Source organism: Sphaerodactylus townsendi, linkage group LG10 (genome assembly GCF_021028975.2).
Source record: "Sphaerodactylus townsendi isolate TG3544 linkage group LG10, MPM_Stown_v2.3, whole genome shotgun sequence".
NCBI classification, from domain to species: Eukaryota; Metazoa; Chordata; class Lepidosauria; order Squamata; family Sphaerodactylidae; genus Sphaerodactylus; species Sphaerodactylus townsendi.
In genome coordinates, this window is record NC_059434.1 from 40,952,429 (window position 1) to 40,971,987 (window position 19,559).

The 19,559-nt window shown below is 67.8% G+C and overlaps 1 protein-coding gene across 8 annotated transcripts in view; it reads left to right on the top strand.

Moving 5' to 3' along the window:
- The first annotated feature begins 11,616 nt into the window (after nucleotides 1–11,616).
- MARCHF1 (membrane associated ring-CH-type finger 1) overlaps nucleotides 11,617–19,559 on the top strand; it is a 156,571-nt gene continuing 148,628 nt past the window's right edge. For 6 of the 8 annotated variants that reach the window (XM_048509815.1, XM_048509811.1, XM_048509814.1 and 3 more), the window contains exon 1: nucleotides 11,617–12,420. Coding sequence is in view for 2 of the 8 variants with exons in the window: in XM_048509812.1 (XP_048365769.1) it covers nucleotides 12,322–12,420 (99 nt within the window). In the remaining 6 variants the exon portion in view is untranslated. The remainder of the gene's footprint in view (nucleotides 12,421–19,559) is intronic. The other 2 variants (XM_048509816.1, XM_048509817.1) reach the window with 2 other exon arrangements.

Sequence of the window (19,559 nt, forward strand, 5' to 3'; positions counted from 1 at the left end):
CCCCCCCCCACCCCCCCCCCCCCCCACCCCCCCCCCCCCCCACCCCCCCCCCCCCCCACCCCCCCCCCCCCCCACCCCCCCCCCCCCCCACCCCCCCCCCCCCCCACCCCCCCCCCCCCCCACCCCCCCCCCCCCCCACCCCCCCCCCCCCCCACCCCCCCCCCCCCCCACCCCCCCCCCCCCCCACCCCCCCCCCCCCCCACCCCCCCCCCCCCCCACCCCCCCCCCCCCCCACCCCCCCCCCCCCCCACCCCCCCCCCCCCCCACCCCCCCCCCCCCCCACCCCCCCCCCCCCCCACCCCCCCCCCCCCCCACCCCCCCCCCCCCCCACCCCCCCCCCCCCCCACCCCCCCCCCCCCCCACCCCCCCCCCCCCCCACCCCCCCCCCCCCCCACCCCCCCCCCCCCCCACCCCCCCCCCCCCCCACCCCCCCCCCCCCCCACCCCCCCCCCCCCCCACCCCCCCCCCCCCCCACCCCCCCCCCCCCCCACCCCCCCCCCCCCCCACCCCCCCCCCCCCCCACCCCCCCCCCCCCCCACCCCCCCCCCCCCCCACCCCCCCCCCCCCCCACCCCCCCCCCCCCCCACCCCCCCCCCCCCCCACCCCCCCCCCCCCCCACCCCCCCCCCCCCCCACCCCCCCCCCCCCCCACCCCCCCCCCCCCCCACCCCCCCCCCCCCCCACCCCCCCCCCCCCCCACCCCCCCCCCCCCCCACCCCCCCCCCCCCCCACCCCCCCCCCCCCCCACCCCCCCCCCCCCCCACCCCCCCCCCCCCCCACCCCCCCCCCCCCCCACCCCCCCCCCCCCCCACCCCCCCCCCCCCCCACCCCCCCCCCCCCCCACCCCCCCCCCCCCCCACCCCCCCCCCCCCCCACCCCCCCCCCCCCCCACCCCCCCCCCCCCCCACCCCCCCCCCCCCCCACCCCCCCCCCCCCCCACCCCCCCCCCCCCCCACCCCCCCCCCCCCCCACCCCCCCCCCCCCCCACCCCCCCCCCCCCCCACCCCCCCCCCCCCCCACCCCCCCCCCCCCCCACCCCCCCCCCCCCCCACCCCCCCCCCCCCCCACCCCCCCCCCCCCCCACCCCCCCCCCCCCCCACCCCCCCCCCCCCCCACCCCCCCCCCCCCCCACCCCCCCCCCCCCCCACCCCCCCCCCCCCCCACCCCCCCCCCCCCCCACCCCCCCCCCCCCCCACCCCCCCCCCCCCCCACCCCCCCCCCCCCCCACCCCCCCCCCCCCCCACCCCCCCCCCCCCCCACCCCCCCCCCCCCCCACCCCCCCCCCCCCCCACCCCCCCCCCCCCCCACCCCCCCCCCCCCCCACCCCCCCCCCCCCCCACCCCCCCCCCCCCCCACCCCCCCCCCCCCCCACCCCCCCCCCCCCCCACCCCCCCCCCCCCCCACCCCCCCCCCCCCCCACCCCCCCCCCCCCCCACCCCCCCCCCCCCCCACCCCCCCCCCCCCCCACCCCCCCCCCCCCCCACCCCCCCCCCCCCCCACCCCCCCCCCCCCCCACCCCCCCCCCCCCCCACCCCCCCCCCCCCCCACCCCCCCCCCCCCCCACCCCCCCCCCCCCCCACCCCCCCCCCCCCCCACCCCCCCCCCCCCCCACCCCCCCCCCCCCCCACCCCCCCCCCCCCCCACCCCCCCCCCCCCCCACCCCCCCCCCCCCCCACCCCCCCCCCCCCCCACCCCCCCCCCCCCCCACCCCCCCCCCCCCCCACCCCCCCCCCCCCCCACCCCCCCCCCCCCCCACCCCCCCCCCCCCCCACCCCCCCCCCCCCCCACCCCCCCCCCCCCCCACCCCCCCCCCCCCCCACCCCCCCCCCCCCCCACCCCCCCCCCCCCCCACCCCCCCCCCCCCCCACCCCCCCCCCCCCCCACCCCCCCCCCCCCCCACCCCCCCCCCCCCCCACCCCCCCCCCCCCCCACCCCCCCCCCCCCCCACCCCCCCCCCCCCCCACCCCCCCCCCCCCCCACCCCCCCCCCCCCCCACCCCCCCCCCCCCCCACCCCCCCCCCCCCCCACCCCCCCCCCCCCCCACCCCCCCCCCCCCCCACCCCCCCCCCCCCCCACCCCCCCCCCCCCCCACCCCCCCCCCCCCCCACCCCCCCCCCCCCCCACCCCCCCCCCCCCCCACCCCCCCCCCCCCCCACCCCCCCCCCCCCCCACCCCCCCCCCCCCCCACCCCCCCCCCCCCCCACCCCCCCCCCCCCCCACCCCCCCCCCCCCCCACCCCCCCCCCCCCCCACCCCCCCCCCCCCCCACCCCCCCCCCCCCCCACCCCCCCCCCCCCCCACCCCCCCCCCCCCCCACCCCCCCCCCCCCCCACCCCCCCCCCCCCCCACCCCCCCCCCCCCCCACCCCCCCCCCCCCCCACCCCCCCCCCCCCCCACCCCCCCCCCCCCCCACCCCCCCCCCCCCCCACCCCCCCCCCCCCCCACCCCCCCCCCCCCCCACCCCCCCCCCCCCCCACCCCCCCCCCCCCCCACCCCCCCCCCCCCCCACCCCCCCCCCCCCCCACCCCCCCCCCCCCCCACCCCCCCCCCCCCCCACCCCCCCCCCCCCCCACCCCCCCCCCCCCCCACCCCCCCCCCCCCCCACCCCCCCCCCCCCCCACCCCCCCCCCCCCCCACCCCCCCCCCCCCCCACCCCCCCCCCCCCCCACCCCCCCCCCCCCCCACCCCCCCCCCCCCCCACCCCCCCCCCCCCCCACCCCCCCCCCCCCCCACCCCCCCCCCCCCCCACCCCCCCCCCCCCCCACCCCCCCCCCCCCCCACCCCCCCCCCCCCCCACCCCCCCCCCCCCCCACCCCCCCCCCCCCCCACCCCCCCCCCCCCCCACCCCCCCCCCCCCCCACCCCCCCCCCCCCCCACCCCCCCCCCCCCCCACCCCCCCCCCCCCCCACCCCCCCCCCCCCCCACCCCCCCCCCCCCCCACCCCCCCCCCCCCCCACCCCCCCCCCCCCCCACCCCCCCCCCCCCCCACCCCCCCCCCCCCCCACCCCCCCCCCCCCCCACCCCCCCCCCCCCCCACCCCCCCCCCCCCCCACCCCCCCCCCCCCCCACCCCCCCCCCCCCCCACCCCCCCCCCCCCCCACCCCCCCCCCCCCCCACCCCCCCCCCCCCCCACCCCCCCCCCCCCCCACCCCCCCCCCCCCCCACCCCCCCCCCCCCCCACCCCCCCCCCCCCCCACCCCCCCCCCCCCCCACCCCCCCCCCCCCCCACCCCCCCCCCCCCCCACCCCCCCCCCCCCCCACCCCCCCCCCCCCCCACCCCCCCCCCCCCCCACCCCCCCCCCCCCCCACCCCCCCCCCCCCCCACCCCCCCCCCCCCCCACCCCCCCCCCCCCCCACCCCCCCCCCCCCCCACCCCCCCCCCCCCCCACCCCCCCCCCCCCCCACCCCCCCCCCCCCCCACCCCCCCCCCCCCCCACCCCCCCCCCCCCCCACCCCCCCCCCCCCCCACCCCCCCCCCCCCCCACCCCCCCCCCCCCCCACCCCCCCCCCCCCCCACCCCCCCCCCCCCCCACCCCCCCCCCCCCCCACCCCCCCCCCCCCCCACCCCCCCCCCCCCCCACCCCCCCCCCCCCCCACCCCCCCCCCCCCCCACCCCCCCCCCCCCCCACCCCCCCCCCCCCCCACCCCCCCCCCCCCCCACCCCCCCCCCCCCCCACCCCCCCCCCCCCCCACCCCCCCCCCCCCCCACCCCCCCCCCCCCCCACCCCCCCCCCCCCCCACCCCCCCCCCCCCCCACCCCCCCCCCCCCCCACCCCCCCCCCCCCCCACCCCCCCCCCCCCCCACCCCCCCCCCCCCCCACCCCCCCCCCCCCCCACCCCCCCCCCCCCCCACCCCCCCCCCCCCCCACCCCCCCCCCCCCCCACCCCCCCCCCCCCCCACCCCCCCCCCCCCCCACCCCCCCCCCCCCCCACCCCCCCCCCCCCCCACCCCCCCCCCCCCCCACCCCCCCCCCCCCCCACCCCCCCCCCCCCCCACCCCCCCCCCCCCCCACCCCCCCCCCCCCCCACCCCCCCCCCCCCCCACCCCCCCCCCCCCCCACCCCCCCCCCCCCCCACCCCCCCCCCCCCCCACCCCCCCCCCCCCCCACCCCCCCCCCCCCCCACCCCCCCCCCCCCCCACCCCCCCCCCCCCCCACCCCCCCCCCCCCCCACCCCCCCCCCCCCCCACCCCCCCCCCCCCCCACCCCCCCCCCCCCCCACCCCCCCCCCCCCCCACCCCCCCCCCCCCCCACCCCCCCCCCCCCCCACCCCCCCCCCCCCCCACCCCCCCCCCCCCCCACCCCCCCCCCCCCCCACCCCCCCCCCCCCCCACCCCCCCCCCCCCCCACCCCCCCCCCCCCCCACCCCCCCCCCCCCCCACCCCCCCCCCCCCCCACCCCCCCCCCCCCCCACCCCCCCCCCCCCCCACCCCCCCCCCCCCCCACCCCCCCCCCCCCCCACCCCCCCCCCCCCCCACCCCCCCCCCCCCCCACCCCCCCCCCCCCCCACCCCCCCCCCCCCCCACCCCCCCCCCCCCCCACCCCCCCCCCCCCCCACCCCCCCCCCCCCCCACCCCCCCCCCCCCCCACCCCCCCCCCCCCCCACCCCCCCCCCCCCCCACCCCCCCCCCCCCCCACCCCCCCCCCCCCCCACCCCCCCCCCCCCCCACCCCCCCCCCCCCCCACCCCCCCCCCCCCCCACCCCCCCCCCCCCCCACCCCCCCCCCCCCCCACCCCCCCCCCCCCCCACCCCCCCCCCCCCCCACCCCCCCCCCCCCCCACCCCCCCCCCCCCCCACCCCCCCCCCCCCCCACCCCCCCCCCCCCCCACCCCCCCCCCCCCCCACCCCCCCCCCCCCCCACCCCCCCCCCCCCCCACCCCCCCCCCCCCCCACCCCCCCCCCCCCCCACCCCCCCCCCCCCCCACCCCCCCCCCCCCCCACCCCCCCCCCCCCCCACCCCCCCCCCCCCCCACCCCCCCCCCCCCCCACCCCCCCCCCCCCCCACCCCCCCCCCCCCCCACCCCCCCCCCCCCCCACCCCCCCCCCCCCCCACCCCCCCCCCCCCCCACCCCCCCCCCCCCCCACCCCCCCCCCCCCCCACCCCCCCCCCCCCCCACCCCCCCCCCCCCCCACCCCCCCCCCCCCCCACCCCCCCCCCCCCCCACCCCCCCCCCCCCCCACCCCCCCCCCCCCCCACCCCCCCCCCCCCCCACCCCCCCCCCCCCCCACCCCCCCCCCCCCCCACCCCCCCCCCCCCCCACCCCCCCCCCCCCCCACCCCCCCCCCCCCCCACCCCCCCCCCCCCCCACCCCCCCCCCCCCCCACCCCCCCCCCCCCCCACCCCCCCCCCCCCCCACCCCCCCCCCCCCCCACCCCCCCCCCCCCCCACCCCCCCCCCCCCCCACCCCCCCCCCCCCCCACCCCCCCCCCCCCCCACCCCCCCCCCCCCCCACCCCCCCCCCCCCCCACCCCCCCCCCCCCCCACCCCCCCCCCCCCCCACCCCCCCCCCCCCCCACCCCCCCCCCCCCCCACCCCCCCCCCCCCCCACCCCCCCCCCCCCCCACCCCCCCCCCCCCCCACCCCCCCCCCCCCCCACCCCCCCCCCCCCCCACCCCCCCCCCCCCCCACCCCCCCCCCCCCCCACCCCCCCCCCCCCCCACCCCCCCCCCCCCCCACCCCCCCCCCCCCCCACCCCCCCCCCCCCCCACCCCCCCCCCCCCCCACCCCCCCCCCCCCCCACCCCCCCCCCCCCCCACCCCCCCCCCCCCCCACCCCCCCCCCCCCCCACCCCCCCCCCCCCCCACCCCCCCCCCCCCCCACCCCCCCCCCCCCCCACCCCCCCCCCCCCCCACCCCCCCCCCCCCCCACCCCCCCCCCCCCCCACCCCCCCCCCCCCCCACCCCCCCCCCCCCCCACCCCCCCCCCCCCCCACCCCCCCCCCCCCCCACCCCCCCCCCCCCCCACCCCCCCCCCCCCCCACCCCCCCCCCCCCCCACCCCCCCCCCCCCCCACCCCCCCCCCCCCCCACCCCCCCCCCCCCCCACCCCCCCCCCCCCCCACCCCCCCCCCCCCCCACCCCCCCCCCCCCCCACCCCCCCCCCCCCCCACCCCCCCCCCCCCCCACCCCCCCCCCCCCCCACCCCCCCCCCCCCCCACCCCCCCCCCCCCCCACCCCCCCCCCCCCCCACCCCCCCCCCCCCCCACCCCCCCCCCCCCCCACCCCCCCCCCCCCCCACCCCCCCCCCCCCCCACCCCCCCCCCCCCCCACCCCCCCCCCCCCCCACCCCCCCCCCCCCCCACCCCCCCCCCCCCCCACCCCCCCCCCCCCCCACCCCCCCCCCCCCCCACCCCCCCCCCCCCCCACCCCCCCCCCCCCCCACCCCCCCCCCCCCCCACCCCCCCCCCCCCCCACCCCCCCCCCCCCCCACCCCCCCCCCCCCCCACCCCCCCCCCCCCCCACCCCCCCCCCCCCCCACCCCCCCCCCCCCCCACCCCCCCCCCCCCCCACCCCCCCCCCCCCCCACCCCCCCCCCCCCCCACCCCCCCCCCCCCCCACCCCCCCCCCCCCCCACCCCCCCCCCCCCCCACCCCCCCCCCCCCCCACCCCCCCCCCCCCCCACCCCCCCCCCCCCCCACCCCCCCCCCCCCCCACCCCCCCCCCCCCCCACCCCCCCCCCCCCCCACCCCCCCCCCCCCCCACCCCCCCCCCCCCCCACCCCCCCCCCCCCCCACCCCCCCCCCCCCCCACCCCCCCCCCCCCCCACCCCCCCCCCCCCCCACCCCCCCCCCCCCCCACCCCCCCCCCCCCCCACCCCCCCCCCCCCCCACCCCCCCCCCCCCCCACCCCCCCCCCCCCCCACCCCCCCCCCCCCCCACCCCCCCCCCCCCCCACCCCCCCCCCCCCCCACCCCCCCCCCCCCCCACCCCCCCCCCCCCCCACCCCCCCCCCCCCCCACCCCCCCCCCCCCCCACCCCCCCCCCCCCCCACCCCCCCCCCCCCCCACCCCCCCCCCCCCCCACCCCCCCCCCCCCCCACCCCCCCCCCCCCCCACCCCCCCCCCCCCCCACCCCCCCCCCCCCCCACCCCCCCCCCCCCCCACCCCCCCCCCCCCCCACCCCCCCCCCCCCCCACCCCCCCCCCCCCCCACCCCCCCCCCCCCCCACCCCCCCCCCCCCCCACCCCCCCCCCCCCCCACCCCCCCCCCCCCCCACCCCCCCCCCCCCCCACCCCCCCCCCCCCCCACCCCCCCCCCCCCCCACCCCCCCCCCCCCCCACCCCCCCCCCCCCCCACCCCCCCCCCCCCCCACCCCCCCCCCCCCCCACCCCCCCCCCCCCCCACCCCCCCCCCCCCCCACCCCCCCCCCCCCCCACCCCCCCCCCCCCCCACCCCCCCCCCCCCCCACCCCCCCCCCCCCCCACCCCCCCCCCCCCCCACCCCCCCCCCCCCCCACCCCCCCCCCCCCCCACCCCCCCCCCCCCCCACCCCCCCCCCCCCCCACCCCCCCCCCCCCCCACCCCCCCCCCCCCCCACCCCCCCCCCCCCCCACCCCCCCCCCCCCCCACCCCCCCCCCCCCCCACCCCCCCCCCCCCCCACCCCCCCCCCCCCCCACCCCCCCCCCCCCCCACCCCCCCCCCCCCCCACCCCCCCCCCCCCCCACCCCCCCCCCCCCCCACCCCCCCCCCCCCCCACCCCCCCCCCCCCCCACCCCCCCCCCCCCCCACCCCCCCCCCCCCCCACCCCCCCCCCCCCCCACCCCCCCCCCCCCCCACCCCCCCCCCCCCCCACCCCCCCCCCCCCCCACCCCCCCCCCCCCCCACCCCCCCCCCCCCCCACCCCCCCCCCCCCCCACCCCCCCCCCCCCCCACCCCCCCCCCCCCCCACCCCCCCCCCCCCCCACCCCCCCCCCCCCCCACCCCCCCCCCCCCCCACCCCCCCCCCCCCCCACCCCCCCCCCCCCCCACCCCCCCCCCCCCCCACCCCCCCCCCCCCCCACCCCCCCCCCCCCCCACCCCCCCCCCCCCCCACCCCCCCCCCCCCCCACCCCCCCCCCCCCCCACCCCCCCCCCCCCCCACCCCCCCCCCCCCCCACCCCCCCCCCCCCCCACCCCCCCCCCCCCCCACCCCCCCCCCCCCCCACCCCCCCCCCCCCCCACCCCCCCCCCCCCCCACCCCCCCCCCCCCCCACCCCCCCCCCCCCCCACCCCCCCCCCCCCCCACCCCCCCCCCCCCCCACCCCCCCCCCCCCCCACCCCCCCCCCCCCCCACCCCCCCCCCCCCCCACCCCCCCCCCCCCCCACCCCCCCCCCCCCCCACCCCCCCCCCCCCCCACCCCCCCCCCCCCCCACCCCCCCCCCCCCCCACCCCCCCCCCCCCCCACCCCCCCCCCCCCCCACCCCCCCCCCCCCCCACCCCCCCCCCCCCCCACCCCCCCCCCCCCCCACCCCCCCCCCCCCCCACCCCCCCCCCCCCCCACCCCCCCCCCCCCCCACCCCCCCCCCCCCCCACCCCCCCCCCCCCCCACCCCCCCCCCCCCCCACCCCCCCCCCCCCCCACCCCCCCCCCCCCCCACCCCCCCCCCCCCCCACCCCCCCCCCCCCCCACCCCCCCCCCCCCCCACCCCCCCCCCCCCCCACCCCCCCCCCCCCCCACCCCCCCCCCCCCCCACCCCCCCCCCCCCCCACCCCCCCCCCCCCCCACCCCCCCCCCCCCCCACCCCCCCCCCCCCCCACCCCCCCCCCCCCCCACCCCCCCCCCCCCCCACCCCCCCCCCCCCCCACCCCCCCCCCCCCCCACCCCCCCCCCCCCCCACCCCCCCCCCCCCCCACCCCCCCCCCCCCCCACCCCCCCCCCCCCCCACCCCCCCCCCCCCCCACCCCCCCCCCCCCCCACCCCCCCCCCCCCCCACCCCCCCCCCCCCCCACCCCCCCCCCCCCCCACCCCCCCCCCCCCCCACCCCCCCCCCCCCCCACCCCCCCCCCCCCCCACCCCCCCCCCCCCCCACCCCCCCCCCCCCCCACCCCCCCCCCCCCCCACCCCCCCCCCCCCCCACCCCCCCCCCCCCCCACCCCCCCCCCCCCCCACCCCCCCCCCCCCCCACCCCCCCCCCCCCCCACCCCCCCCCCCCCCCACCCCCCCCCCCCCCCACCCCCCCCCCCCCCCACCCCCCCCCCCCCCCACCCCCCCCCCCCCCCACCCCCCCCCCCCCCCACCCCCCCCCCCCCCCACCCCCCCCCCCCCCCACCCCCCCCCCCACAGCAGGCCAGCTCCTGGTATCAGGCTCGCTCTGTCTTTAGGTGTCTCCCCCATGCCGAGCCAGCTCTTTTGTGCCGGGTCGGCACGGAGGTGGAGGGGGAAATTTTGCATTCCCCGCAATTGCACATGGGGTCATTTGACCCCCCTGTCCCTCTTGGTGGTATGCCTCTGACCCTGTGGGAGAGTGGTAAGCTCAGTGTACCACTAACAGGGACATGCAGTATCATCACGCCGGGCGCCCACCACATGACAAAATGGTGTGCGCCCCAGTTGCATGCTGTCTCCCCCCAGCCTCCACACAGGCCAACTCCTGCTGTCCCCAGTGCCTGGGGATGGCAGGAGCCAGCATGTGGGGAGGGTGTGAGGGTGGGGCTTGGTGGCGTGCAGCCCAGGAGCTGGTCTGCCACCATGGCACCATTCAAAGCCTGTGCTGAGCCCAGTCCTCCCCGCTGACTCCCTGGCTCCTATAAGTGGTGCGGGGGGCGCAGGGAGCCAGGAGGGCGTAGAGGCAGTCATACCCCCAGGCACAGTTTAGCCCTAGTACGACACTGGGTAAACTACAGTACTGCAGTCAAAGCTGAGTTCAGTCACAGTGGAAGTTGGGTTCAGGTAGCTGGCTCAAGATTGACTCAGACTTCTACCCTTCCAAGCTCAGCAAAATGAGTATTCAGCTTGCTGAGAGTAAAGAGAAGGTGATTGGGGAAGGCAATTGCAAACCAACCCTTAACAGTCTGCCATAGGCGGAGCTATCAGCGATCGGGGGGGGGGGGACAAATGCCTCAGGAGCAGGCATGGGGGGCAGAGAATTGCTCCACCAACCTCTCCCCTCAGGCTGCCCCCATGGCCTTGAGCAGCCTCCGTGGCTTGGAGCAGCCCCCACGGACTGGAGCAGGGTGCTCTTAACTTTTAAAGGTAAATGAGGCGTGTTAAGGTGGCAGGGGCACAGGGGGGCACCGGCGCTATTTTGCCCTGGGTGCCACTTTTCCTCCCAGCACGGCACTGCAGTCTGCCAAGTAAATAGTGTGATGTGGTATCATCTCATGGGTCAGTAATGACCGAGTCCTTGCACAGGGGACTAGTTTTGCTTTTTAATTTTGCTTAGGATTGCTCTGAAGGACATTTTCTCCACATAAGGCTGCAAAACAACTTAGTTTCTTCCATTATGGTACTCAAGACTGTACATAAGGATTTCCAAGTAGAATCTCATTCACACACTACCTGCTTCATTTCAGTAAATTTACTGCATCATAAATCTTCCAAGTATACCACGAACACAAGAGGCAGCAGCCTGAGATAGCCCTGTCTGGAATAGCCTTTTCTAGTTGTGATGGGTTTTCCAGGCTGTGTGACCGTGGTCTGGTAGATCTTGTTCCTAACGTTTCGCCTGCATCTGTGGCTGGCATCTTCAGAAACGTTAGGAACAAGATCTACCAGACACAGCCCAGAAAACCCACCACAGCCAGTTGAATCTGGCTGTGAAAGCCTTCGACAAGCCTTTTCTAGGTTTGGAGATTGGGGGCCTCATGTTCATACTAAAGCATGATCCCTAGTCTTAGCTTTGTATGAAATTGTTGCTATGATTCAATGGCAAGAAACTGATTCCTTGGCATTTAGCATTTTAAATAAACTGTGCTAAACTCGGTCATTCACAACAGGCCCTCAGCTCAAACATTGTTTTTTGACTTTCTTATTCCTGATTCCTTAATCCATCATGAAACTAGCCTAAATTAAAATTGTGGTATCTAATTAAACCCTTCCCAGGGGCTGAACCTTGGACCAGTCACGTTCTCTCAGAACTCTCTCAGCCCATGCAGAGGTGGGCAATGACAAACCACCTCCGGTGCAGGTTCGCTATAAGTCAACTGCTATTTCACACTTTATATCCCCCCCCCCCCCCCCCCCCCCACTTATGGAAGGTCAGCAAGACAGCCATATGGTGTAGAAGTTAATAGTGTCAAACTAGTATCTGGGAAACCTGGGTTTGAATCCCCACTCTGCCAGTGGGAGCTCACCGGGTGACTTTGAACCAGTCCCCTCTCAGCCTCATAGGATTGTTGAGGATAAAATGGAGAGTACCTATATAGGAGGAAGGGTAGGTACAAATGAAATCAGTCAATGAATGCTCTTTATCTGTCCAAGTCTTCTGGGCCTTTCACAAAATCACCCTCCCCATGTTTATGTCTGCCTAAAGCTGCCCCAGATGCTGTGATGGGTTTAAGTTTCGATCAGGCCCTTCTGCAACTGCTCCCTGGTAAGTGCCACTCGTCCTCCCTCCCCCCGTTATTTTTAAACCCCTGCTCTTCCCTTCCAGGCGACTTCTTTCAACCTAAGGAGCTTACTGGAGGCTCATGAAGGACACAGCCAGCTCGCCGCGCTTTCCAAGGGAGAAGCTTTCAGGCTCCAAAATAGGAAGCTTAAACCGCCTTGCAGCCTCGCCGACTTCTTTATGCAGCCCGCGCCAGGCGGTGCGGCTGCAGCAGCCTCCCGCTTGGGCTCTTGCGGGAAGGAAAGAAGGAGGCAGCTGGGAAAGAAAAACAGGGGAAGAGAGAAGCCGCTCCAAACATAGGAGAGCCCGAGGAGCCATAAAGGAAACGACTTTGGGTTGTTTTTTTAAATCCAGGCCCAGCTTCGCCTTGGTTTCCATGACAGTTATTAGGTAACAGAGAAATTGAATTGTCTCCCACAATGCTCTGGAGAAAGAAAGCGGTGGGGGGAGAGGTTGCTCCCGTGACAAAGCAGCGGAGTTCTGACTTGCAGTAACTCGCTCCAGTGAGCGTTTCATACTCCCTGGATTATCGGCCTCTCTTCTCCTCCGCTCAATTGAGGCTGGCGGCGGGGGTGGGGGGAAATTCTTTTTTCTTTTCTTTTTTCCGAGGAAGGAAGACCTTGTGTTTTTCTCCCAGCTGCTTTGACGCGCTACACATACACACAGGCGCGCGCGCGCACGCGCTATTCTTTCTTTAATCTAGCAGCAAAAGGATATGCGCAGTTATCCAGGTGGGTTACTCGGCAGGAGCGAAGCTTGGAGACGTCCAATCAGGCTCGGGCAACCTGCAGCCCTGTCAGAATGCCTCTCCAACAGATCTCGGTAGTCCCAGCGCGGGAGGCGGCCAGCAATGGGAGAAGTTCAATGCGAAGAAACAAAGAGAAGAACAAGGGAGTCGAGGTAAGAAGGGGCAGGCTCGGCTTGGCGGAGCAACGGGACAGGCAGTGCTAGGAATAGTCTCTCCTGCCTCAGGGAGTGGAACCCCCGGTTTGCTCAGCAGGAGGATGGAGAGAACTGCACGCGTGCTTGCCGCATGCTGAGATGCAGGCTCCCGCGAATGCCTTAAATGCATGCAGCTGGAACGAGTTCCTGCATTAGGGGAAGCATAAAATCCCATGCAGTTCTCTGGGGACGGTGCTGAAAGGGGATGTAAATTTGTAGTGCGGCTGGGCTGGTGGCTGAACTTCTGTGAGGGGGGCGGTATATGGCATACGGTCTGCTGACTTGCACAGACAATGGACATTGCTCCTTCTGGACTTTGAGACGGCGTGTTAGAAAATGACCGATGGTTTTGTTAAGGGGTGTTGCAAAAAGGGAATAGCACTAAAAATCAGTTAAAAATAGAATAAAATAATACTACTCCACTGATTGGGCATGCCTAATCTGCCTGACATGCAGTCATACTGTTTATTGTTTAGTTTCCATTACCATGTGCAATGCATTTACTTGGTTTGTTCTCATCCCCATTGTCTTTCAGAGGAGGGGCTAAAAGATTATTCAAAAAAACTGTTCTGTTACTATTGTGCATGAAATGTTAGGATCTTCCATGTCTGCCTGTACATTTCACACAAATAATATCAGTGTTGACATCATTGTTCATAAGTCTTCAAAAGTGTTTTGTAGCAGAGATTCCAGTTTAGTCAGGAATGGTAACATTTATGCAGATGACTTTTTGTTTTAAGGGCTTTGTTTAAGGGTTTTGAATAAGAAACTAACGCTGTTTCTTTAAACTACTTGGCTTTTTTTTTAAAAAAAGGTTGATAGTAAACATGCCTAATTAACCTTTAACCATGTTATTTTGAGTTATAAGTAACTTATGTCTGAAGAGAAAACAAATAGATAAGGAAAATTTACTGTGTTTTCCCAAAGCATACTGTTGTTTTCCAGTAACTCTCCTCCATAGTTTTTACATGACCTCTTTTTCAAGTTATCAGCAGCTTGTCTGTCTGCTATTTGTTTATAGTAGTGTGCAGCATCGGTAGATTCATTTGCACTTGACTGAGTCTCTGGCCTTGTAATGGGAATGCAGTGATTATTGATTTCTTATTCTCGGCTTATGAACATGCTCAGATGTTACCTTCTTCAAGCAAGTGTATTTTCCTCATGTGTCAGATGTGTTGATGAAATTGCCAAAGTATTGGTTTAAAGTAAACCCACAATAAAGAAAAAGCTTAAGTGAAGTTAGTAGAAGTTGTGTATATGAAAATGGCTAGAGTGTTGGAAAAGGGATGTATGCGTAATTCTCACTTTATAAAAGCTATAAAAGCTAATACCCGTAAAGTGTATTAAGATGAGACATCCAGTTATTAACAGCTTATTATGTAAACTAGGAAAGCTTTCGTGTAGCATGTATTGTTCTCCATCATGGAAGGTTTTGTCACATGGAATATTAAGATTTAATTTGAGATTTAATTTGTGAGAATTGAATTGCTTATTGAATACATTGTTTGTTTTATTATTTGATTTATATCCCACCCTCCCCCGTAGGGCTCGTCATATTTTAGGATATCATGATAGGCTAATTGTAGCCTCACCCAATATGGTTCTGAAACCATATTATAACGCTAATTAATTCATTTCTGTAGAAAAAAAACTATTATAATGAAAGTTTTCCTTTAGAAAGTATGGCAAAATAGCCCTTTGGTGCCTAGAATCTTTCATGTGTTCAGTTGTGTACTTGGTTTACTCCTTGGAGCTGTAGAAAACCCTCCTATTACAACACTATTAACAGATAACTTTAAGTATCCAGTGGGACCATATAGCCTTTGTCTAGCTCTTCATGAATAGATCTGTAGTCCTGAACAAAAACTATAGTATGTATGGGTTGTGTAGGCTTGCACATACTCCAGTGACCTACAGTAAGTCGTGGTAGGCCATGCAATTTTCTGCGGCCATGGTAGGCCATGCAATTTTCTGTGGCACCTGATTATTTTAGACATTTAATGAAACATTCTCCACCCCTCCACCTTGGCTAGACTCAGAGGCGTAGCTGGGCCAAACTGTGAGCAGTGGGCAGTCTATATTTTCCGCCCCCCCATGGTCTCTGTGGTGCCCTGCCCCCCCCCCCCGCGATGTCCCCTTCCCACACTTACCTTAGTTCCTTTCCTTTTCATATAACTTTTTCAGGCCTATTTGCAGTTCAGGCTTAAAAACAGCCTGATGGGAACTATACTTCCCAGGAGACCTTGTGAGCCCCAAGGTCTCCTGGGAACTTTAGTTCCTCTGGCCGTTTTTAGCCTGTACTGTGAATAGGCCTTTTTTCAGCCTGAAAAAGTTCTAGGAAAAGGAAAGGAACTAAGGTATATCTGGGAAGGGGGTGGGGGCACTGCAGGGGGAAGGGGAGGGGCCTGGGGTGATTTTCCGTGACCCCCAGGCATGCGCTAGGTGCACGGTGCCCCCCCCCCTTGTAGCTCTGCCATTGGCTGCACTTCATTCTTCCTTCCCCTTCCCCACCAATTATTGGGAGGCATTATAGTTGTTTCTTCTTCTTCCCCCTCTCTCCACCTTGCAAAAATCCAAGTATGGAAAATACACAGTCACCGCAGGGGGCAAGACTGGGAAGTGTCATTGCTCAATGATAGACATCTGCTTGGCATGCAGAAGATCCCAGGTTCAATTTCTGGTATCTCCAGTTAAAAAGATCTGGTGTCTCCAGTTAAAAAGATCTCATTGAGATGACATGGAAGACCTCTGCCTGAGATTCTGGGAAGGCACTGCTGGTCTGAGTAAGTAATACTGACCTTGAGGAACTAATGGTATGATTCACTTTAAGGCAGCTTAATGTTAGCATTTGCAGTCTTGTAAATATCTTCAAGCCAGGATTTATGTTAACTCTGTCATCCAAAGCAGTTACACTTTTTTAAGTCCACTGAATATTACATTGATAATGGAATTGTTAGTAGTTAGTTCCACTGTTATGTATTCTAATCCTAAAGTCATTTTAATAGGTGTGATTGGTAACACTATCTTTTGTCATTTAACTTTTTCTTCTATTGACAATTATGAGTTGTGTTCATTTTTAAGTTTAATTTTGTTTTCTAGATTGCTCAAAAATACTTGCTATTATCATATTATCAGTGTCCATTTTTTGACTTGGGGTTGGGGTTGGGATATCAAGCCTCCTAAAACTTTGAGGGTAAATTCTTCTTGCTCTATGTTCTGCATTCTTTTCATGCTAACTTGTCCATCAGCATTATTAGGAACAGGCAAAACACAATAATTACATTTTCACTATTGTGAAGGATGTCACACTCACTGGTGCTCTGTGTTTTAGTGTACTTTGTGTTAAGAAGGGAAATACAGTGTTTATACTCTGACTTGTGAAAAGAAGACACTTCAGTGGATAAATTATTCCACATGCTCAGAATTTCTAGACTGCCTACCTCCAGGAAATTTGTTTCATCATCAGCTGTCTTTTGAGGAATACATGTGTACTGCAGACTAGTCTGGGTCACATTACACACTCAGTTTACATAGGACACTGGCCAGGCCTAAAAAGTTAATGTCTTACCTCATGTTATCTGAGAGTGTGATCTGGAACATATAACAGTTCTTCCCTGTGGCTGCATAATACAGAGAAGAACTGAGCAGGGCAGTCAAACTATCTTTCAGGGAAGCTTGTTTGCCCTTTCTGGTTGCTGAGGAGTAATTAATGCAGTGGTCGTGGAGTTGTGGGTGGGATCCACAATTGTATCAAATCCCTTTTGTTGGTGGGAGGAGGGAGGAGGTGGAATAGGATGAACTAGGAGAAGAGTTTAGGAGATTTATGGTGAATTTGGGTTTGCTTCTACATAAATGTGCAAAATCGCTATAAAATATGTGCTTTTGTTCAATAATTCTGTTTACCTGTTAATACTTAAACGAAAAATGAAATATAAATGTTTGAGTTAACAGATGTAGACACTTTTGTTTGATGACGTTGAGAGGGAAAGTAGGGTAGAATTACCTTGCATGGGGTAAAGTACTGAAAAGTACAGTAAGCTTAGAAGAGGGTCCCACTGCAAAAGATTTGAGAACTACTACCTTAATAAGCTTTCAAGGTACCCAAGAACACAGTCTGAAAGTCTTTGAAATCAAAGTAAAGTTCATATCATGTGAAGGTTCCTTAGACTGAGTCAAACTGTCTATCAAGGGTGGTCTTGTCTATACTTCTGGTTATGGCTCTCCAGGTGTCAGCTAGAGATGTTTCACATCATCTGCTATACCCTGTTCAGGATAAAGATGAAAGCTGAATTGTAGATCAATCTACCGCTTCTTCCTGGAATTTCTTATCTGAATTCTCTACTGTGGTCCTAGTGCCTTCCCTGTTCAGTATCTGTCCCCTCCCCCCACACCTTAGTAAAAGGCATTAAAATTTAATATTTTTCTCTGACCTTGTGTATGTGAAAGTATCTTTTGCATAAAGTCACGATTTAACTTTTTGGCAAGTGTCTGAATTCTCTTGAGGTTTTTGCTTGCTAGCAGCTGCTGTCCTTGCTGGCCTCCAGAGCCCTGAGCTGCCCAGAGCTGCAGCTGCTCTTTTCCCAGCCTCTGGGACAGCTGGGGAAACCCCGAGCAATCCAGAACAGCAGCGGCTTTCCTTCCAACCTTTGAAATGGACGGGGAAGCTCTGAGATGCCTGGAGCAGCAGTGGTTCCCCTTACTGAACCCTGAAATGGAACAATAGAACAGCATTCCTAACCTCAGACACTAATTATGAGGCTGGGTTTGAAATTACGTTGCCTCGGGAGTTCCTCCATCTTTCGTTTGAATACACTCCACTCCTTAATGATGTTGCCTTGAGAGTTTCTTTATCTTTCATTTGAGTACATTCTACTCTCTGGTTTGAATCAGTCAATTGACTTTCATCTGTTTTTGTAATGAGGGAATGAATGTACGTGGCTATTCGCTCTCTCCTCTTTGTGAATTATATAATTAGTCCTGTATTCTGGCTTCTTTAAGGACTTTGTGAGAAGCGGGGGTCAAGGTAGCAGAGCACAGTCCCTTTTGGTATTCTTTATATATATATTTAATGTATTTTTGTTTACATTATTTATTTATTTATTATTTAGTTTTTTATACCGCCCTATCCCTGGGGGGCTCTGGGTGGTGTACGACATAAAATCTACCACAACCAAACAGGGAGCAAAATTAATAATTACAAAATTACACAGGCTCCATCAATTTATATTACTAAATCCCTTTAAAAACAGCAGTTAATACAAGGAAAAGGCGTCCAGCGAGACCCATATTTAAAACCCTCCCCAAGAGGGGGAGAATGGCAAGTACCCTTAATATAAAGGGACCCTGATGGAAAAAGAGCAAGAGAGGGCACCTCACTCAGTGGCTGGTCACTCCAAAGGCCTGGCGGAATAACTCAGTCTTACAGGCCCTGCGAAATTCACCGAGATCCCACAGGGCCCAGGCAGCTGGAGGGAGAGTGTTCCACCAGGCTGACGCCAGAGCCGTAAAGGCCCTGGCCTGCGTGGAGGCCAGCTGCATCATTGAGGGGCCGGGGACCACCAGCAAATTGGCCTCTGCTGAGTGTAGAGGCCGAGTAGGGACATATGGGGTAATGCGGTCCCAAAGGTACAAGGGTCCTAGGCCGTGTAAGACCTTAAAGGTCAGCACCCACACCTTGAAGATGATTTGGAACTCGACTGGAAGCCAATGCAATTATGAGTTTGGATTATAAATTTGATTGTATTTGTATATTGTGGGTTTTTTTGTAGATTATCCCATTTTATTATAACAAATTGTGTTTCTTAGTACCATTCAGTTTGTAAATATAAAAATTTTGGGCTGGGGGTTTCCTTGTGGACTTTTTTATTTATTTGCATTTTTGTTATAATTTTTACAGAATGAACCTTGAAGTTTCATTACGAGGTTGGCATTGAGTCCAAATTTCTGGCTAGCTTGTTCTTGTATAGATGACTGGTTTGTTACATACTTGTAAACTTGTGTACATTTCCATTTAAGTTTGCAATGAAATATATAAGTAAAAAGTCTGTTATTGTACTCCTCTTGGAGGCTTTATTTTGTCAGCATTAAGCTGTAGCCTTGTGGTATGTTTTTGTCCTTTACTACCCAATACTGAGGCATGACATATAACTGTATAATTTATTTTTGCAGATGTCCACAAAATACTACTAGCTCATGGGAAAAATTATTAGCAACTCATGACTTAAAAGCTTCTCATCAACTTAGTTCACATTTCTTGAAGATTATTTGTACCACGGCCATTATAGCCCAGTAAATGACAATCTTAGTATGTTTCAATTGCAACTGAGGTTAAAATGCAATATCTGTAGCAAATGTATGGAGAAATTTGACAATGTGTATAATTTCTTTGTGATTCTGTTTTCAGTTGTACAAAAGGAGTAATTAAATGGCCATCATTTTTCATGTTAGCAAGGACTCTAATGATAGCTAGCTGAACATAATAGGTTATCACAGAGTTTATATTTAGTAGCTAACAGATTGAAGTATAAATTGAAGTCTGCTATGAACTAGCTATGTGGCTGCTAGGCAAGCTATTCTCTATCAGAATCCAAGCTCTAATATCAAGGTTATTGACCTACCTTATGACGTCTATATAAGAATATTTCACCCCATCCAAAAGGAGTGAGGCCAAATCTGCCATTGGGAGTGGTACAAGGTTGCACCAGCTGACTTGCCCTCCCTGAGACACTTGCTTAGTGGAGAGGTGACTCTACCCATGCGTGGCCACTGTGGCCCTCCTGTGGAGCGTGGTGCTGAGTGATGTGCCAGCGTACCCTGTGCCCCTGCCTCTGGTAAGTCTGGGGGCATGGCTGTGGGAGGAACTGCAGCTAATCAGCTCTCTTCTGGCCATTGCCTCAGTTGCATTGGAGGCTGGGGCTTAGGACGTATGTTCGGTGGCATAAGTCCATTAAGCTTAATGGGGACTTCCCAGTGGGGAGGCTTTTTTGCGTTTTAAGCCTCCCCACTCTGCTGGGAAGCCTCTTTGCGAGTGGTGGACTGCACAGGCACATGGCCCATTAGATGAGACTGTTAGGATAAAGTGCTGTATATAAATTGAA